This window comes from Onychostoma macrolepis, chromosome 20, assembly GCF_012432095.1.
Source record: "Onychostoma macrolepis isolate SWU-2019 chromosome 20, ASM1243209v1, whole genome shotgun sequence".
In the NCBI taxonomy this organism is placed as follows: domain Eukaryota; kingdom Metazoa; phylum Chordata; class Actinopteri; order Cypriniformes; family Cyprinidae; genus Onychostoma; species Onychostoma macrolepis.
The window spans coordinates 12,546,486-12,568,366 of NC_081174.1; the positions used below are offsets into that span (position 1 = coordinate 12,546,486).

General features: G+C 36.3%; 2 protein-coding genes across 4 annotated transcripts; one reads left to right on the forward strand and one right to left on the reverse strand.

Moving 5' to 3' along the window:
• Positions 1-146: 146 nt before the first annotated feature.
• enpp5 (ectonucleotide pyrophosphatase/phosphodiesterase 5) lies at positions 147-9,465 on the reverse strand. Of its 2 annotated transcripts, none has more exons than XM_058756193.1 (4): positions 9,398-9,465; positions 4,568-5,440; positions 3,093-3,269; positions 147-2,479 (listed from the first exon to the last, which is right to left on the reverse strand). In XM_058756193.1, the coding sequence occupies exons 2-4, from the start codon at positions 5,400-5,402 to the stop codon at positions 2,097-2,099; spliced, it is 1,395 nt and encodes a 464-aa protein (XP_058612176.1). In that variant the 5' UTR covers positions 5,403-5,440; positions 9,398-9,465; the 3' UTR covers positions 147-2,096. The 2 variants fall into 2 exon arrangements, with proteins under 2 accessions (XP_058612176.1, XP_058612177.1); XM_058756194.1 differs by having other exon boundaries at positions 4,568-5,430; positions 9,398-9,452.
• Positions 9,466-10,036: 571 nt separating this feature from the next.
• fam167ab (family with sequence similarity 167 member Ab) lies at positions 10,037-17,503 on the forward strand. Of its 2 annotated transcripts, none has more exons than XM_058756195.1 (3): positions 10,037-10,603; positions 13,589-13,930; positions 16,119-17,503. In XM_058756195.1, exons 1-3 carry the CDS (start codon positions 10,598-10,600, stop codon positions 16,380-16,382), a joined length of 612 nt encoding a protein of 203 aa, XP_058612178.1. In that variant the 5' UTR covers positions 10,037-10,597; the 3' UTR covers positions 16,383-17,503. The 2 variants fall into 2 exon arrangements, with proteins under 2 accessions (XP_058612178.1, XP_058612179.1); XM_058756196.1 differs by having other exon boundaries at positions 10,048-10,603; positions 13,341-13,930.
• The last annotated feature ends 4,378 nt before the right edge of the window (positions 17,504-21,881 follow it).

Sequence of the window (21,881 nt, forward strand, 5' to 3'; positions counted from 1 at the left end):
TATTTTTAATCAAATAAATGCATACTTTTCAAAAACAGTGCTAAAAAAAATCTTACCGATCCTGAACTTTTCTGAAATGATAGTCACTGTAGGGAAAACAGGTTATGACTACTAATTACACTAGGTAGACATCAAGCACTCAGATGTTTCCAAATCAGGCATTTATTTACCTTTTAATGTAGCACATTTAAAGTATTGTTTTAGTTATGGGACTTTTGACAGATCAAAATCAGATATTAGGCCATAAAATACAAAACATGTAAGACAAATCCAGTAAATCATTTAAATACTTAACAAAAAAATACAACAGCCTTTGCACACATCCATAGAGAAAGTCATAATTTCCTTCTTAATAACAGAAACAATCCTAACATTCTGCAAGCAGCTAACTACTACTACTTCAGCAACATTTATATCAAAGATCATAAATATTATTTTCCATTTAGTCTTTGCACCAGTAGAAGACAGATCACAGTGTTTCGCCCTACACGGGGCTTTTTGTTAAATGCTATTTTCAAAAAGTACAAAATACATTAATGAAGGACTTATACTATTACTACCTTGTCAATCTTTGAGGATTTTGGCCATACACACTTTTTTTTTTAATATAAATTTTGGATGGTATTACATTGTGCAAAATGCAGATAAGGTAAAACACCCCACTAGTCTAATACTTCTCTCTATCCTGATTAGCTTACATTGATCTTAGTGCAACATGGAGGTAGTTTGACAACTACCAGCTTCTTTTCATTAACACTTATTAACATTAATCTGCCAACTTAAACAACTGCATCTAACAAACAAATCTACTATGGGTATGAGAATAACAACAAATTCAAAAAGCGACTGCTACTAACGTCCCTAAAGGTTTTTGTTCAGAATCTTAAATATCCATTACATTCAGTTAAAGGAATATTCTGGGTTCAGTAAAGTTAAACTTAATCAACAGCATCTGTGGCATAGTGTTAATCAACATAAAAAATATTTTGATTGGCTTATTAAAAACAGAAATATGGAGGTTACAATGAGGCACTTACAATTGAAGTAAATGAGGCCAAGCTTACCATTTTATAAATAATGTTAAAATTATTTGAGCTTAAAAGTGGCATTAAAGACATTTATGTTACAAAAGATTTCTATTTCGACTAAATGCTGTTCTTTTGAATTTTCTATCCATCAAATAATCCTGAAAAAAATAGGGCATTTTTTTGAGGGTTTAAAAGCAGAAATGTGAATCTTACCATATTATAAAATCACTTAAAATGCTTTGATTTATTTAGTTTTTTTACTATTACAGTTTGTATATCATTTGGGTGGTAAAGCTGTTTAAATAATTTTTACAGTCTTTTAGGGTTTACAGCATTGCATTATCATGGGAAAAAAATGTAAAATTGTAAATAAATATACACAGAAAAGATTAGAAAGTAATTTTTCACACTAAAATCATGTTTACATTCATACTATTTGCCACTTGTGTCTATACTATTGAAACACTGAGTATTTTAATGTTTATGAATTGGCCCAATTTTCTATTTTAAGTGCCTTACTGTATCCCAGATCTTATTTGATTTGATTTTTATTTTTTTTAAATAAAAGGTGGGACAAGGTAATTAATTTTTGTGATAATTAACATTATGCCACAAATGCTATCAGTTCGAACTTAGAACATTCATTTAATGCAAATTCAAGAGAATAGGGCAAATCTCTTTTATTAAATAAATATCAGATTCAAATTGAAAGGAAAAGCATGGGGATACTAACATTTTTTCTTTTTCAAATACTAGATTTTAGATGACTAGAATAAAGGTATCACTGACAGCTTCACCAGAAGAGGGCACTATTGGCTTAGTCAGCTATGATTTTGATTGCACAACCTTTTTTTCCACTGTAGCATCTTTCCCCATATTGCTTTTGGTATATTTGGCTTTGGCACGTTACCTTGGATATTGATCCCTTTTGAATTCAAACAACCATGCTGGCTGCTTAAAAAGTGTTATCAGAATTATTTTAGAATGAATTGAGATGTGGCACTGAAGAAGTGCTACATGTTTGAGAACCTCAAATGAGCAAAGTGCCGACAAACATTGTGTTTGACCCTACAGCAAGGGCTGTGTTATCTCACTGTTGGACAGATGCAGTGGCAGATGCTGCCGCTGTGTCACCTGTTGCACAAAGATGAAGAGGAACCCAATCACGAGGGCAGCGCCAAGGACGGATCCCACGGCCCACGCGCAGGAAGGCTCTCTGGGCACGGGTGGGACCACTGGCTTTGGGGTTGACGTCTCCACTAAGAGATCCTGCACACTTGACAAAGAGCCATTGTTAGGTAAGGGCTTGAGACCAAGAATGCTGCACATGAGAGGATAGAGATCGACGGAGCGCATGGAAGCCTTGGTGTAGTCGTGGCGGAAAGCGGGTCCACGGGCGACAAACACAGGGTGCATGCTGGGAAGGCTGTTGTTATAACCATGGTTTCCCACTGCAAATCAAGCATGTAATCATTAGATAACTGCAAAGATATTTCTGATACTGATTGGTAAGCACATTAATGACATTAAAGGAATAGTTCGCCCAAAAATGAAAATTTGCTGAAAAATAACTCTGTTTCAGGCCATCCAATGTAGATGAGTTTGTTTCTTCATTGCAACAGATTTGGAGAAATTTAGCATTACAACACTTGCTCACCAATGGATCCTCTGCAGTGAATGGGTGCCATCAGAACAAGAGTCTTAAAAAACATCACACACAACTCCAGCCCATCAATTGTGAAGCAAAAACCTGCATTTTTGTAATAAACAAATCCATCATTGAGCTTTTCACTTCACAAAACATGAACTGACGGACTGGAGTTGTGTTGTGGATTACTTGAGGATTATTGTGATTTTTTTATCAGCTGTTTGGACTCTCATTCTGACGGCACCCATTCACTGCAGAGGATCCATTAGTGAGCAAATGATGTAATGCTAAATTTCTCCAAATCTGTTCTGATAAAGAAATAAATTCTTGGAAATGTTCATTTATGGGTGAACTGTTCCTTTAATAGGTTATCGTACTATGTTCTGCTTAAATTACGTGTAAATATTAATACGCACACATAAAAGATCCATTTCTGTTCTGCATGACCGTCCAACCCTCTTTGACCTCTATGATCAGAGGCATGATCCTGACATTGTGTCTGTAGTGGTATTGATCTGGGATCTCCTCCTTTTTATACACAACCATGTTAGGGTTGGCGTTCTTCAACGAATTGTAGACCTCTTCAAGTTTGCCTGGGTAGAATAACAGAGAATAACACTCAAAAACTATAAAGCACCTGTCATTAAACATATAACATTGATGAGATAACATTTAAATGGCAAAATATGCCTATAGTTTAAGAAACACCCATTTTAAAAGGCATATTTTGTTGTGTTGTATTCTGCGATGATAACAGTAATGTAAATTACTTTCTACAATACAATATCATAGTTTTAATAATTCATATTTTATGATGGATTTTCACACATTTGGAAATTAGTAAAATGATCAAATCTATAACAAAAATAGGCCTTTGAAAAATACCAAAAATATAAGATTAAGGCATGGTAAAACTTTCCAATACAATATTAATTTAGGGGTGGGCGATATACTGGTAGACACGATTATCCGGTAGAGATTTGTCAACCGGTAGATATTTTGGACTATCGTGACATTGCTGTTCTATGTGGTAATGAAAACATATTGTTTGCACACATTTTTAAGCATCGTGGTTTAAAAACAAGTGATTTTAAGCCGTTGAAACGCAGTCAGCAGCAAAACAGAATGCATTTCGCTATATGCGCACACTGTCTGAGAGGCGCGCGCACGTGAAGACGGTGCTCAGAGCGTGAGAGTTTTGAACAGTTATTTTTGCTGCTTCATAGGCTTTGAATGGTTAAATACACACACTTGTATGTGTCAAATGCCTGTCTTTGCAAGTATCCTTGTAGACACAAAAAACATGTATTGGACCTGGGCAGCTCTTAAAGTGACAGCAGTCTAATATTCTTGCTGTCTGTCATTCATGTTAATCAAACAAACAAAAGAGAGAAAATCTTTCACTGCTCCAGACTAAATCACTTTAGTATCTTTAATAAGAAGAAATACATATTTAATTTACACAGTGAATAATATTTGATTACTTTATACAATGTATGTAGCATTTCTTATTTATTTGTTCTGCTGTAGTTTGTTTTGCCACTTTGCTTGTAATTAGCTTCTTATTCTTATTTAATTGCCGATTGTTTACTTGTCTCCAGTGAGCTTGAATTTTTATTAGGCTAGTATTAGTTTTTGTGATATTGACACTGGTGACATGAATAATGAAATTTCTATGGTTTAAAAATTTTGATATCATAATGACCTTATGCAAAAACAACTGAAATACTCTATCCTTACCATGAAATAAAATGACTCATATCGTGGTTTTGGTCATTTCGCCCACCCCATATTAATTTGAACTTTTATTAAACAAAATAAAATAAGGAAGTGGAAGAAACACCTAATTACATGACTAGTGCAATAACAAATGCTTTATATTCATTCTTACCTCCTTTCGGCAGAATGCCAACAACAGGGCTCTTGTCTATCCATGTGTAAAGATCGCGGCTGACGTAGGTGTCCAGCTCAATAATCTTATCATGTGACAACTGTGTCATTCCATGATCACTCGTAACAATGAGATTGACTTTGTCATAAAGGCCAGCAGTTTTGAGCTTTCCCCTGAGGAATCCCAACTTCTCATCGATGTCTGCTATGACTACATCCATTAGTGGGCTCTCCGGCCCCAAGTTATGCCCGCTCTCGTCTGGCTCCTCCCAATACAAGACACCAAAATTGATGGCCTTTGGCCCTGAGAACCAGTCAATGAGTTTCTCGACTCGGGTCTCAAATGGCATCGACGCATTATAAATCAAATAATGTGTTGGATACGTTCCACCAATTGCTACATCTGATCCCGGCCACATGGCAGCTCCACTCTTCCGCCCAGCCTTTTGATTGGTGACCCACAACGGCACGGCCTCCTCCCACCACCATGCATCGTACACTTCAGGTCCCTCCATAGAAAAGGAGCGGTTGTGAATGGGGTCGTACATTTCATTAGCAACAATGCCGTGGGTTTCGGCGTGTAATCCTGTCACTAAGGTGTAGTGGTTAGGGTAGGTCTTGGTGATGTAGGTGCTCTCCACTTGTTCCACCTGCACTCCCTCATCCATCAGGGCACGGAAATTGGGTGTGGGTACTCGATTCACATAGTCCCAGCGGAAGCCATCAAAGGACACCAGTAGCAGCTGGCTTTGCTCGTCCTGCTGTGAGCTCGATGTCTGAAGCAGCACTAATAAGCAACTCAGGAAGCAGCTCTTAATCACTAAGAGGTCTGGCATGATGCAAGATGTTCTGCGAATGGGAGACCTATAAAAAGCTAATTCATTGTAGGCATGAATGAGGAAGGAAAGAAAGTTTTGACTACTGACCACATTTACATGAACATATTTTTGTGATTAATGTCAACAGTGTTGTCACAACTTTATACTGAAATTCCTGTGTACATACAATAAGCAAATAGCAAGATATGCATATTAATTTCTAATTTAAGAAAAACACAATCCCATAAAAGTGTAATCCTGTTACGTAAAGTTTGTAATATGTATGTAAAATCATTCAAAACAAGTTTTTCTTAAACAGCTTAACTTTTCAGAACTGTCTGTATCTACAACCCAAATTCCAGAAATGTTGCAATGTTTTTTAAATTTGAATAAAATGAAAACTAAAAGACTTTTAAATTACATGGGCCAATATTTTATTCACAATAGAACATAGAGAACATAACAAATGTTTAAACTTCAAAATTGTTCACTTTTATCCACTAAATGAGCTCATTTCAAATTTTAACCTGCTACAGGTCTCAAAAAAGTTGGCACAGGGGCAAGAAATTTTGAAAAGATTGAGCTGGGAGAACATCTAGCAACTAATTAAATTAATTGACATCAGGTCTATAACATGATTAGCTATAAAAGGGATGTCTTAGAGAGTCTCTCAGAAGTAAAGATGGGCAGAGGCTCTCCAATCTGTGAAAGAGTGTGTAAAAACTAGTGGTGGGCCGTTATCGGCGTTAACGTGCTGCGTTAACGTGAGACTCTTATCGGGCGATAAAAAAAATATCGCCGTTAATCTATTCTCAAAGTCGGGTTGGGAGCTGGGTCTATACTACGCAAGCTATGATGACTTTCACCTTGATATTTTAGCGCGGATGTATACCTAGCAGAATTGCACTGTAGGGGGCGAGAACGAGTCTTCGAACCTGTGTGTATGCGTGCTAACATGGATGCAGCTATGAAGCCGGGTTTGCTTCAGGAAAATTTATTTTTAAGAAGCTTCCCAATGGAAATCGGCAAGTCATTTCTGTCTCTACGTTACATGGTCGCGCTCTCTGTATCGCGCGCACAGCGGAGTTCCGCCCCGGTGCGCACGCACAACCTGATATTGCCAAGTGCAACGTGTTCCTGGGTCAAAATATTTTGTTGACCCTGGAACAACATTTTAATCCAAAAATATAATTTTAACCATATTCCTACACCTAAACCTAACCTTACCCATGAGTAATCCCTAAAATCTGAGGAACTGATAGATGAATTACACTGATGTACAAGCACCAAACACTGATTATAATCCTAAACTTCACAAAAATTATAAACTGGTTCTTGAAATCTGATTGGTTAATCACAATGTTGTTCCAGGGTCAACAAAGATGTTGACCCAGGAACATGTTGCACTTGGCAATATCAGGTTTGGCGGTGCGCACACACACAAACGTAAGCGCACACACAAGTGAGCACACTCCCACTCCTATTTGTAAATATTAAGCCGCAAAACGTCTATTTAAATATGACTTCTGTGTGTCTCTGTGTTAATGTATGGCGCAGACGCACGGGTTTGTTCACTACTCATACAGAAGCCCGCGTGACGCTTGCGGCGATATTAACGTCTGTCGTCTCACTAAATGAGGACATAAATACATGAACAACATCTCCAGAACTGCTCTGAGAGTCACTTCATGAGCATTCGAGCGTTTCATTTGAGAAAAACTATCCTCACGGCAACCCGTCAAAATAAAAGTTCGGTTTCACTTGAAGACATTGGGCAGAATGTAATAGGCTACTACTAAACTATTAAAACCTTATCTTTAAGGAATAATCATACAATGTCTTCAATGTTATCAATATTAAATTCTTGATGACTGCTAGTTGTTTACTACTAGTAGTGAACTTATTCTGATCTACTTGGCAGAATTCAAATGAGCCATTTTAATCTAGATTAATCTAGATTAATTCCAAGATTACAGTGAGATTAATCTAGATTAAAAAAATTAATCTATGCCCACCACTAGTAAAAACATTGTGGAATACTTTAAAAACAACGTTCCTCAACGTCAAATTGCAAAGACTTTGCAAATCTCATCATCTAACATCATCAATAGTTTCAGAGAAACTGGAGAAATCTCTGTGAGTAAGGGACAAGACCGAAGACCTTTGTTGGATGCCCGTGGTCTTCAGGCCCTCAGACGACACTGCATCACTCATCGGCATGATTCTGTCTTTGACCTTACTAAATGGGCCCAGGAATACTTCCAGAAACCACTGTCAGTAAACATAATCCGCTGTGCCATCTACAGATGCCAACTAAAGCTGCATCATGCAAAAAGGACGCCATATGTGAACATGGTCCAAATGCGCCATCATGTCCTGTGGACCAAGGCTCATTTAAAATGGACTGCTTCAAAGTGGAGAAGTGTTCTATGGTCAGACAAGTCCAAATTTGACAATCTTGTTGGAAATCACGGACACCGTGTCCTCTGGGCTAAAGAGGAGGGAGACCTTCCAGCATGTTATCAGCGTTCAGTTCAAAAGCCTGCATCTCTGATGGTATGGTAAGTGCATACGGTATGGGCAGCTTGCATGTTTTGGAAGGCACTATGAATGCTGGAAGGTATATAAAGGTTTTAGAGCAACATATGCTCCCCTCCAGACAACGTCTATTTAAGGGAAGGCCTTGTGTATTTCAGCAGGACAATGCAAAACCACATACTGCAGCTATTACAACAGCATGGCTTCGTAGTAGAAGAGTCCGGGTGCTGAATTGGCCTGCAGTCCAGATCTTTCACCTATAGAGATCATTTGGAGCATCATTAAATGAAAAATACGTCAAAGACGACCACAAACTCTTCAGCAGCTGGAAACCTATATCAGGCAAGAATGGGACCAAATTCCAACACCAAAACTCCAGAAACTCATAACCTCGATGCCCAGATGTCTTCAAACTGTTTTGAAAAGAAGAGGAGATGCTACACCATGGTAAACATGCCCCCATCCCAACTATTTTGTGACTTGTAGCAGGCATCAAATTTGAAATGAGCTCATTTTGTGCATAAAATTTTAAAATTTCTCAGTTTAAACATTTATTATGTTATCTATGTTCCATTGTGAATAAAATATTGTCTCATGTGATTTGAAAAATAAACAAAAATAAATAAATATTTTAATATAGTATTTTCATTTTATTATTTTTTTATTTTCACTTTATTCTCATTTTATTATAATATAGTTTATTGTAAACCACAGTTAATGATATCAACAGGGGAATGCAGCTCTGCAAAAGATTTTTATGGGAAGAAAAAAAAAATGACACAACAATGACTCACCTCCTTATTAATTAAGAACGAACAACTGATAGGCTAAATTGTCTTTTTTAAAATCCCCTCACTATCTGTCTTGTAAAATGCAGTCGGTCGCGCATAGTTCTGTAATATATGAATGTCACTGCATGTATGTACGGCTATGTACGTCATATTCGGTCATGGCAGTGCAGCCTACTTTCAGCGCGCCTGCTCAGTTAACAGGTGCATTTTTCTTAAACATAACGTAGTAACTAACTGGATACATTTCGGACTATAAACGCTCTAACAGGTTGAAACGGGTGTCAAATGTAGCCTACCAAAATAATTCAAGTGTACAGTGCGTCAGTAAAAATGGAAGATGATGACATCATACACAATGCAGCGCATTTCTGCAACCCATAAAACGGTGCTCGCTTCACCGGTGTCCAGCTTTTTGTATACATCTACCCTGTTGGGTCTAAAGTAATATTCTATAACATTATCCTCAACTAACCAGAGCGCTTCTCCGTTTAACAGCAGCTGGTGTAAGCGAACGGAAAACCATATAGCTCAAGTTAGCGCAGTGCATGATCGATGACAACGCTTTATATCATTGCAATTCATTATGAAAACTTCTCCGATATCAAGCACCTTCACGGTGAAAACGGGTGCATTTGCAATTAAAGGAATCTAACCCGTGTGCATGAAAGTAAACGTACAGCTTACCTCTGTGGACGATATTTGGCTCCGCAAAAAATAAACACAGGGTCGAACACAGGAAGTCCCGCCTACTTCTGTCTCACCAAAAAGAATCTCATTATGAGAAGGAAAAGTCATTGGAAAAAAATCAGTAGCGCTAAACGCTAACAACACTATAAATTTTATTTTTATTGAATAATTTGTCAGTGTGTAATAATATTTGTTAGGGCTACTGAAGTCTAAATGATAGTTGTAAATGTCAATATATCCATCATATAGTAGGCCTACGGTTATTCTAAATAATTACTTTAGCCAGTAGATGTTGATTTTCAGAAGGATCCAGTTTAAAAATACGAAAATTTTCAGGCGTCCCTCACGGTCGCCGCTTAAAATATGCTGTGTTTGTGATTTATATTTATATGATTAAATATTTATGTTCTGTACTTCAATAGTATGTCCGAAAACGATCAAAAACGCAGGAGCAGCCTTAAATTAGCCTCCTCACGCGAACGGTTTCTGTGCGCGAGCGTCTATTTACCGTCAAGTGAAAACAGAAACTCTGGCTAAACTATTTTTTGAACGTTACTGAAACATACTAGCCTTTTAATAACTGCGTACTTCTGTAAAAAGAATATGACTAATGCAAGTTTTATTATCAACATGCTCCACCAGAGGTCACACAAACATAACTTAATAGCTACATGGTCATCTATAGGCAGTTTAAATATTAAACATTCATGCATTTCAGTCTTAAATAATAAGTGTCTGGAAATAGACATAGTATGACAAAATGTGGTCTTACTTTTCCGGTCTTTATGCTTTAAATACACACACTATAACCCGCATTCTCTGAAAGTCTCTGTTAAGTCCTACAAATAAATACTTAGGATTAAATGTATGCAGAATTAGATGTAAGATGGGGCTTTTATAATGTTTGAAGTGATCATTAATATTTCTTATGATATTTTAATATGATGCAAGAGTATAAGAGTTTTAGAGGAGTGTGAGTTGGCTTCTCTCTGTGAGATCCGGGAGATGCTGCTGTACTCGCGGCTTTTGCAGATTCTTTACCGTCTCCACGACAACCACAACCTGACGCAACTTACGCCCCTCCTCCATTCAAGCCTCTCATCTCATTCAAGAAACAAGTGTGGTGGAGTAAGAGCAGTGTTATTGTGCTCTCCTCTAGAGCAGGACGCGAGGAGTACAAGTGCCTGACAAACTACTATGAAGGTAAGAATCATCTTTTCCTTAATACTATCTGCATAAAGAGAGCCTCCAGAGTCTCTAAACCACATACAGGCTAAACTAGATAAAATATTCAAATATTCTTTAAGAGTCACTATTGAGCTGGCTAATAGGCTACTGCCTGTCCCACTGAGTGCAGTAATTTTTTTTTTTTTTTTAATGACTTGAAATGATTTTCTACGCAGGATGTAGGCTATCTGCTTCATGGTGTTTTATTCTAATAGGTTTATTGAGCTGGTGTAGCCTATTTTAAAGTAACAACTTTCATTAAGTATTTTAAAAAGGAAAGTAAACAAATTTCATGTTCATGAATTGTCTAGACATGAGTTATTCAACACACGGACATGTTTTCATTTAGTCTGTATTTACCAGGGATCAGTTAATCATTGCTATGTGACATGTCTAATAAATAAACTATTTGGTAATAATCAAAGTAATGTTGTTACATGTTGTAACAGCTTCAACGGAAAGTTATTAGACATTAAGGCTATATTTATGACCATGATTGTGAAAGTGAGACTCTGGCTAGTTCATTTTCACTCCAGATTGGAGAATCATTTTATGCTGAGAAACCAAGATTTGCACTCCAGATATACGACAGTAAGGTTCACCGCATCTAATTAGACATGGATAAATGCAGTCATGCATAGTGTTCCAAACTGGCCTGAAGAACATTTAATATGTCTGGAAAAAGGAACAATTTCCCCTTGAGATCTGCATTCTAAACATGATACTTTAGAGAGTGTGGAAAGATAGAGCACTCAAAACCAATATTATTCATGAAAAGGGAATAAAAAAGTTTGAAACTTTCCAGGTTATTATATTATAGGTCGCACTTTATTTTACAGTATGTGTCCTTACATATACTTATAGAGTACTTACCTGAGAAAGTATAAGTATAAATAAGGTAACCACATGGGTTAAGGTTATAGGTTTATGGGTAGGTTCAGGGTCAGAACCTAGTTATTAACCAGTTGTTGTAATTACTAACTAAGTAGTATGTACATGCAGAACAGGACTGTAAAATAAAGTGCTAAGTTTTATGAAATCAAGTAAGTGCAAAACCTTCAGATCTTGTTTAGTCTTGATATATTCATGCTACAGGCATTTATATATTACATATACATATTACATATAATATACAGTATTTTCATTCTCTTTGTAGAGTCTCAAGCCTTATTTCACCATGAATTATCATTAGTTTGCCTCATATGTTAAAGTCTTGGTTTGCAGTCAGTAAATGTTTTGAGAAGCACATTTTTTCAGACTAAAGTGCGAGTGGTCTTGGATGAATGGATCCCCATGTGAGTTGAGTCACGTTAGTGCTGCCACACACGGTGCAGGAGGTGGAGCAAAGCGCTAAATGAGCCGAGACTTCAGGAGTGTGATTAGTCCCGCAGCCGTGTGGAGGTTAATGTGAGGCCAATTAACAACCAGCACACTCCTCTTATGGGAAGAATGCATTCCTAGAGCAGCTGCAATGATGAAAGATGTCAAGGCAATGCGCCAAACTCTATATCACAAGTACATTGGACAGACAGCTTTGCGGGAAAGCATTAAAAATGTGGGTGGTCCTGAGACTAATTAGATTATAAGCACAATGCTGATGCATTGCTGTGTAACAGAACTTCATGTGATTGTGTTCTCAGCAGTAGTTTTGCTTGTCTGTATTAGAGTAATGAGAGGCTGTAATTGAGCAGCATTATGTTCTTTGGTGATTGTCACAGGTCTGGCTGCTCTAGTGAGGAGTGACATTTAGTTCTTTAGAGCAGACAGTCTTCAGTGCTGCTGACTCATTGGCTGGGCTTAGTTGCTATGGCAACCGCCAGCTTTCTAAGATCCACAGTGAGATATGAGGCATGGATGGAAAGCGTCCATGTGATCAGTAAACTTCCCATTTTAACCATGATTTACTTCAGAGGAATAGCTTCTGGTTTTACAAATGAAAATCAAATAATCTATCAAATACATAATTTCTCTTTCTTCTTACTTTTATATACGTTCACTTACACTAAAATAATGTAGTCATTGTATAGTTTATTAATTGGCATCTACACTGAAAAAAAAAAAAAAATAGTGTAGAAACAATATTTCACTCAGAAATTGCTAGTAAATTTCACAAACAATTACAAAGAAACAGCAAGTAACATACTGTATCAAGCATGGCATTTTGAAAAAAGCATTTTCACTCCAATAATCTTTTATTTACAACTTTGAAAAAATAATTTTGTATTTAATTTTATTTAAATCATCATATATTCAAAATATATTATTTTAATCAGTGTAAATATGTTAATTGTGAAAACAATTAAACTGAATCACTTAAAAAGTACGAGCAATTCGTTTATTTAGGTAAAATGTTTGATTAAACAGTTAAAATAATAATTATAAATAGTTATTATTAAAAATAATAAATACATTTTATTTTTACATTTATTCATATTAATAAATAACTAATAAAAAATAAATAGATTAGATTATAAATATATAAACTTGGTTATTATGTATCTTTTACATAGTTTATTGGTACTATGACATACATTCTTACTGGTTTCATTTATGTGACTGACAAATATGCATCACATTAAGTGTACTTGTTTATGTTAAAACTGGCACCTTGAAATATATGGAAGTTTTATATGCTATTAAAATACATAAATATTTAATATTAGGCCTAAACTTTTAAATGATGAAAAGGTAACTACGTTCGTTTCAATTGAAGGAAAGGACCAGGAAGCAAGATGTGTTAGGACTGCTACGCTACGGGGACGATACTGCTGGAAAAATGGAAGCTCAATATCTGCATTGTTGATTTATTTTATAGCCCCACAGACATACCATCCTGGTTACTGCAAGCAAATCCAAAGGTCTACTGTATGTTTATTGATCCAACAAGGCAATGAGATCATCTGACCACATAAATTGATTTTCACTGTTTATTTTTGGTGACTCTAACCACTTCCTCAAAAGGCCATGGATGCCAGCTCAATACCTCAGATTAATATAGAGGACTGTGATGGCCTTGAGGCTGCCCCAGATGATCATTTGAGAAACCTGAAAGCACTGACTGAGAAGCTCAGGCTTGAGACCAGAAGGCCGTCTTATCTTGAGTGGAAGGAACGAGTGGAAGCTCAAAGCTCCAAAGGCTTAGCCGTGTCAGAGGACTCATCAGAGCTGGAGAAAGGTGCTGGACTGAAGCCTGACGTCACACCTCAGAATTCCCAAGAGACTGCAGGAAATGCCCTGATTTCTAGAAGCCTTGGAGGATTTGATAATATTGACGAAGCTCTGGTTTGGCTTAGAAAAGAACTGGTAAGTCAAAACATGTCAAAATCTTCATTTATTGACTGAAGGTTGAATTCCTGAATAATGCATGCCAGCATCTCTTAAAATATCAGAAAACTTGACCTTTTATGACAAGATTACTTCGGTTTAAGGTAAAATGTCATGTGGTGCAACTCCCAAAAAAGGTATAATTAATATCATATAAAAATATAATTAATAATTTATGATATTTGTATAAATAAAAATTATACCTTAATATAGATTTTAAAATGTTTTGAATTTTTTTCAATAATGATTATGGACACTCACTCATTGAAGGTGTATGGAAAATACATGTTTTTTTTTTCTTGAAAAGTTTTTAACACAATTCGTTTAAAAATGGATTTTTAAAGCATTTTCAATGAAATTGTCTTCACCATAGACACTCATATTTGTCATTATCATGTTCTCAATAATTTGATTTTTCAAAATGATTGCTGCTATTTTGCAATCATCTTTCTGTAAGGGAAGAAAACGAACAGCAGCCCCATTAGTTAGCTAATTTGAATGAAACAATGGAGTGAATGCACAAGCCTCCATTACTATATCACTGCGTGAGAGATTGCAATTCATGTTAAAGTGAGTGGAAAAGATGGTGAGTAGATAAGCATGAGAGGTGATCGCTTTCTGTTCCTGTAATCACTTCTCTTCCACTCAGCCATGTGGTTCAAGGCAAGCTTTTATGCACAGGCCATTACAACCAAGGCATACAATGAGGCTCCTTTAGCCACATCAGAAGCCTTTCTTCCACCGCCTTTGCCCTGTGTGTGTCCATAAACATTTACACAGAGAAAATTGGACACAATAACAAAAAAAACAGGGCAAGTTGCAGTACAAAGGGAATTCTGAAGATCCATATCACCTTCCCTAATTTTGAGCCCTTTGTTATGTGAAACTGACAAAAGTGTGTTTGCTAACAAAGATGGATCTACATGCCCATGATTGTTTAAATGGTTAGTAGCAATTATTTAGCTGTAGCTTCACGCCAGGCATTTTGCCATGAGCCTGAAAGGTAGAGGGACTTATACTTATACTTTTCCAAGTTTTGGGTCCGTAAGATTTCTATTTATTCAACAGGAATGCATTAAATTGATCAAACGTGACAATAAAGATTTATAATGTTACAAAAGATTTATATTAATACATCACAGTTTCCACAAAAATATTAAGCAGCACAACTGTTTTTAGCATTGATAATAATAACAAATGTTTTATGAGCATTAAATCAGCAAATTAGAATGATTTCTGAAGGATCATGATGGAGTAATGATGGTCATCATGGTGTAGAAACAATTTTACTCAGAAATTGCTAGTAATTTTTACAGTCAATTACAAAGAAATGGCAGGTAACATTGAATTAAAATGTTAAATTATGAGGCTGAATAGCTAAAATGGTGTTTTATTGTAAAAAGTACTCAAATGTTCTCAAAACTTTGAAAAATATTACAGTAGTTTAAAAATGCATTTTAAATTCAAATACTAGGAGACATGAGGAGAATTTCATTTTAAAATGACACCAGATCAATTTAGCTTTTTTCTATAGTTTTGTCTCAAACTTTTAAAGGGAGTATTTCTCTGCAGGAAAGTGTACCTTCATGGCCAGTTGAGAACCCTGAATCTAAACATCTAATCTGTGTAAAATAAGTAAATATTGTCTCATTATGTCTAAGTAAATGCTTCATAATTTTCACTAGGAAATTTAAGGAGGCACAAAGTGATATAATTAAGCCTTAAAGGGATAGTTCACCCAAAAATTCTGTCATTTATTACTCACCCTTATGTCGTTTCAAACCCGTAAGACCTTCGTTCATCTTCGGAACACAAATTAAGATATTTTTGATGAAATCCGCAAGCTTTCTTACCCTGCATATACAGTGTGAACGCACGTTGAAGACTGAGACGGAAGAGAAGAATTGTTGAATAAAGTTTTTTTTTTTTTTTTTTGTGCACAAAAAGAATTCTCGTAGCTTCATAAAGATGTCATGGACTATTTTAACGATGTCCTTACTACCTTTCTGGGCCTTGGGTCAGAAAGCTTTATCAGATTTCATCAGAAATATCTTCATTTGTGTTACAGGTTTGAAACAACATGAGCGTGAGTAATTAATGACAGAATTTCCATTTTTGGGTGAACCAACCCTTTATTGAGTTTCTCCTACTTGTTATTCTTTCATAGATGGAGATGCGCATCCAGGACCAGCAGTTGGCCCGCCAACTTATGCGACTACGCGGTGACATCAACAAACTCAAAGTGGAGCAGACGTGTCATCTGCATCGCCGGATGCTCAACGACGCCACCTTTGGCCTGGAGGAGCGTGACGAGCTGTCGGATCTTTTGTGTGATGGACCCGTCACTCCAGGGTTTGGACTCTCTTCACCACTGCGCCTCATTGGTGTCACCAAGATGAACATCAACTCCAGACGCTTTTCCCTTTGCTAGCCATTTAACGCATGACCCAACTGCAAAAGAAAGGCTTAGCCGAATTAGTGACTCAAAAAGTGAATGATCCTGAAGTGAATGATCTTAGACAACTGTTTTGGAACCCAAGAGAACTGTTGTCACAGAACATCCTGTGCCTCTTGCTCTATGTTCTTGTGCCAGTCAAACCTTTTCAGTTAATCAAATGAACAATAGACAATGTCTGATCCACTAGCCATGGCTCTATGCCTTAGATACAGTCCTTGTTGTGGTCATGAGATATCAAATGATGTTGCTTACCACACACATGCTCTGTTTCAAAACCTTGTACACTATCAAATGCGTAAAGACTGTTCCAAAATAGGCATCTTAATTATAGTGCCTCCAAGACACCTTGCCAAATTCTAAGGCGGCATTCATGGTGAAAGCAATCCCATAATGCATTGCGTTATAAGCTCTGTGAACATTGCAGACAAGGCATTAGAAATGTTGATTATTAATAAAGGTACATATCATTTAATATTGAAAAGTATTGATGAATGTAATTTAAATTGATTATTTTATAATAATTTTGTGTTCTGTGTATTTTTTTTAATGCTTATCAGTGCTTTAGCTTAGCAACATGTTAATGCCAACAGTACACAGCCATTTTTTCAGCTGCCTTCATCCCAGAATTTTTTTTTTTCCCATTCATTTTTCCCCTATGGATTTTAAAACGTTTTCATTAAAGAGTTATAAGCCATAAACCAAACCAACCTGCTATGAAATGAATCACAATATGATGAAGCAAAAACATTTCTGAAAATCAAACAAAAAGACAAAGGTTCAAGACTGTGTACTTATTGACTTTATTAAGGAAAATAATTACAATCCCATGAATCATTGTGGTTGTGATTGAGATCATTTTCACCAGGAATTCTACCTCTAAACATGATTTTTTTTTTAAAAACTGAGTAATGCAGGCTGATGGTTTCAACAAAAGCATGTACCATCGATTAACAACCTTGAAGCTCACAGAAGGCTTTTCTTTAATGGTTTATAAGTTATTGTAAAAAATCAGTTCCCCAACAGAGAAAATGATTGGTATTTCACTTCCTGAACCAGAATGTTGCACTCTGTTGAAATAAAATGAATCAAATCTCCCAAGAGTAATGCGAATTGTGTGCCACACAGACTTGCTACCTATGTAGAGCGCTCCAAATCAGTCTCTTATGAAGTTCATGATTATGATTATGTAGGCCGTAGTGAAGCAGCTCACCAGGTTTTGGAACAGAGCCACGGCCTTAATTCAGTTTTGCTTATGTATGGCACAAAATGTCTCAAGTAGTTATACATGAGTCTGCATGTTTGAACTTTTCTACACACATTTGTATTTTATATGGAAGAATATCTTATAAACATAACTCGGTTGTGGTTAGATACATTAAAAAATATTACGCTTGGCATGTACAGTAAAGATGGCATTTGCTATGTACAGTACAATAACATCCCAGTCTACAGAACATCTGTGGAAACATGCTTACAGAAATCTCTGATAATTCATCCATATAATCCTGCAATAAATGTTTTTCAGTACATTGTTGATGAGTTAGTATGTTACTATGAAACGAAGCAAGAAGGCTCATCATTTTACTGCTTTGTGTACATTGAGCTGATGCCGATCTCTATGTAGCCAATTACTCTTAAGTGGTTCCATTTTGCCCAATTTGGGAGGAACGTCTCAGCAGATCTCCATCATTCAAATGACGTTTTCGTAAACAAAAACTCCAACATATGTGCAAAGGCTACGATAATAAGTGCCATTACCACACTCAATTACCTTATTTGTGGATGTTTAGGCACTTCCTGTTTGTTTGAACACTGGAGTATTTCGGTTCACTTGGTTTTCTTGTTGATCTTAAACATTTGCAGTGCTTTTTTAATGAGTGTGAATATTGTGCTGGATAACTCAGTCAGAACAATAGGCCTACCTCAGAGAAAATGTCTTGGCTTTCTTATTCACATTTCTTCAAAAGATGGAGTGAAACCAGCTCTGAACAAAAGCTGAAAGGGTGTGTTTCAAAGTCCTTTTTCAGGAAGGTAGTGTTTCACATCCCTTCACAATGACTGGCTTTTGTGTACAGCCAAACTATCCTTGATCAATGATAAACTCCCAAAGCATTCTGGGACTTGACATATTGTCTCACAATTAGCAGTTTTAATACTTTTTTATAGCAATCCGGTCCTCGAATTTGATTGGTTGACCAGCTGATAGCGTGGAGACTTTTCACTGTTTTGTATTGGAACTACTCTCATTGATATTGTGTCTAAAATTAAAGTTACTCAATATTAACTTCTTGTTTATTAAACTTAAAAACGCAGTATCACAAAGTCGTGTTGTTGGCACACATATCTACTTGTGCGATATTGCTTTATCAAATGATATTTTTCTTACAAAACTGAATCTTTTGTGTAAAGCCATCGAGTGCAACAATCTCGCTCCGGAAGTAAAAATCCCATTCATTTTCTCCATGTACTCTCAGAAAAATCTCTCAGATACAAAACTGTCACTGGAGCCGTACCCTTTCAAAAATACCAATATGTACTTTTGAAGTACTTGTATGTACTAATATGCAACATTTAGAATGTGTAAGTACAAAAATGTACCTTTTAGCTTTTGTACCTTACCACCCCAGTGACAGCTTTGTACCTTTTTCTAAAAGTGTAGGGGAATTGATTTTGAATTATAGCATATAAGGTTTAGTTCACCCAAAAATGAAAATTCTGTCATTAATTACTCACCCTCATGTCGTTCCAAACCCATAAGACCTTCGTTCATCTTCAGAACACAAATTAAGATATTTTTGATGAAATCCAAGCGCTTTCTGCCCTTCCATAGACAGCAATGTAATTGAAATGTTCCCAGACCCAGAAATCTAGTAAAAACATTGTTAAAATAGTCCATGTGACATCAGTGGTTCAACCGTAATTTTGCAAAGCTATGAGAATAATTTTTGTGTGCAAAGAAAACCAAAATAACGAATTTATTCAACAATTCTTCTTTTCCGCGTCACCGTCCTCTGCCATTATCGAAAGTACCACGACGCATGTGCTGAGCCTTGTTTACGAGCAGAAGAATGCATACGCATGCATCGTGGTAATCTTGATAATGGTGGAGGATGTTATGTAGCAGTTTTTTGAGACCTTTTGTGAGCCACAAGGTTGTTAATCAATGGCATACGCTTTTGTTGAAGCCATCAGTCCACATTATTGCAATTTATGTTTTAAACATTTGTGTTCAACAGCAAAATTCCTGATTAAAAACTACATTACCCATGAATCTGCAGAGAAATCTCCACCAGTCAGTTGTTCCAAATGAACTCTTTACCATTCACCAACTCTCATGAAGAACCCCAGACAGCAACAAGTGTGGTTTTCACACGGGCCAGATGTGGGCCGAATCTGGGCCAACACTATGTTGCTGTCTGGGACTGCAAATGATGTAATAGAATCAGTGTCCCTACTCAAATATTTGAATGTAGGCTATGTTATGCATATTTTGATGTACTATCACAAGATATACTATACTCATTATTCATTAGTTTAATATCTCTCTGTTTTTAATTTAATTATGTATTTCACAGTGCTTTGTGGAATTGTAGTTCTTTCACTCATTACAGTACACAGTCTTGAACCTTTGTGCTTTGTCAGATTTCCAAATACTCTTTAAAGTTGTGATTCACCTGGTTGACTTGGTTAACGACTTTTAACTTTTTAACAAATACTTTTTTTTTTTTTTTAAATCCCTATGGGAAAAATTAATTGGACAAACACTTCCGGAACCAATGGTGTTGATAAAGTGGGTGGGCACCAATGCACTCTTTACTGCCTTTATAAACCATCAAGACACCTGTTTTTTTTAGAGCTATTGTCTGCCACCATACCCCAGTCAACTTTAGCTCTAATGAGAGACCGGGTCTCTCTGTATCATTGTCTCCAGTGCAGCTGTCTTGTCAAATGACATCTAACATGACATAAGCTCCCAGCTCCTTGTTAGCTCAGGATCAGGGTACTGACCTTTGACACCCTTTGTGTGTCCCTAAAGCAGCTCAGTTTGTCAGGACGTGCTTCTTGGCTCCAGTGAGGAATGAGGGTTTTACACATGCATGCACCCTGGAATGTGCTGTGTGAGCGAAGTTATGCGCTATGTTCGTCTTCAAGAGGCGTATTATTAATGAACAACTTAATGTCTTCTGCTTGAATAAACTTTTGGCACTGTCGTTTTATATGTACGGGTGCCAAAGCTTGTTCTAGAGCCATGTGATAATGCCTGTCGGTGTCTTTGAGGACTCTAGCTCCTGCTTTGATGGCAAGGACTCTCCCGATCAAAAGAATTAAAAGGGCAGATTTATAGCACAAGTTTATCTTATCCAAAATTAACCCTCTAGGTAACCTCAAAAAGAAGTCAGTCCAGGTCAAAGGCCTCTTTTTTCAGAGGTAACATCCGCTAATGAGAGAGAGGGAGTGTACTGTTGCACTGTGGGATACATTTAATCCTACTTATCGTTGCGTGATAGCTACATGCTTGGATAAATTGAGCGAGCTTATGCCTATGTTAGGGTTTCTTCTTAATGGCCTATTTTTGTCAAGGTTTTTATTAGTCATTAGTTGTGAGTGTAGGTCTTTTAATCAAGTGTGAGAAATTTGGAGCATAGTTACAGCAATTCCCAGTTGTGCAAATGGAAAATAAATAAATGTACTTTATATATTTTTAATAAATAATACATATGTATAGACCTTTAGCACCAGCACACACATACACTACTGTTTGGGGTCGGCAAGTCTCTTAACAAGATACAGTTAAAAACAGTAATATTGTGAAATATTATTACAATATTATAAATAATAATAATACAATATAATAAAATATCACACTTTTTATTTTAATACTAATTTTAAAATGTCATTTATTCTTGTGATGCAAAGCTGAATTTTCAGCATCGTTACTCCAGTCTTGAGTGTCACATGATCTTTCAGAAATCATATGCTGATTTGTTAAAAAAAGAAACTTTTTACTTATATATCTACCTGCCTATCTACAAATGATTAATTTAGGCTAATGATGGCCAACTGCCCCCTGCTGGCAACAATGCTATATTGCCACCACAGTTCAAAAAAGTTTCTTTAGTGGAAATTATTTCCTACTCCATATTAAACATCAAGGAGGGAAAAAAACGGAGGAAAAAGTACTTTTTAAGTGAGATTGCCACATCATATATAGTTAGGACAAAGGGGTAAAAAAGTGTACATGGTGTGTTTTGTTTTACAGCCTCTAAGGATGTTTTCCTTTAAAACCTGAATTCGTTATCCCAGTATTATTTAACACTTTATAACTAAATTAGAATCAATTACATCTATACCAGTTCATGGAGCTGTTCTGGAGCAACGCTTCATAATGCAGGTTTAAAATGAGTGAAACCTCCTTTCAGAACAAAAAACCAGGGTTAAACAGTATTAAAAGAAGGCTAACTAAACAAAAGA

Excerpts from the sequence above, each read along its gene's own strand:
- enpp5 (XM_058756193.1), bottom strand. The coding sequence starts at position 5,402 with ATGCCAGACCTCTTAGTGATTAAGAGCTGCTTCCTGAGTTGCTTATTA. Across the intron at positions 3,270-4,567 it reads TGGCATTCTGCCGAAAGGAG|GCAAACTTGAAGAGGTCTAC; the intron begins GTAAGAATGAAT and ends TATTCTACCCAG. Across the intron at positions 2,480-3,092 it reads CAGAAATGGATCTTTTATGT|TGGGAAACCATGGTTATAAC; the intron begins GTGCGTATTAAT and ends CTTGATTTGCAG.
- fam167ab (XM_058756195.1), top strand. Across the intron at positions 13,931-16,118 it reads TTTGGCTTAGAAAAGAACTG|ATGGAGATGCGCATCCAGGA; the intron begins GTAAGTCAAAAC and ends ATTCTTTCATAG.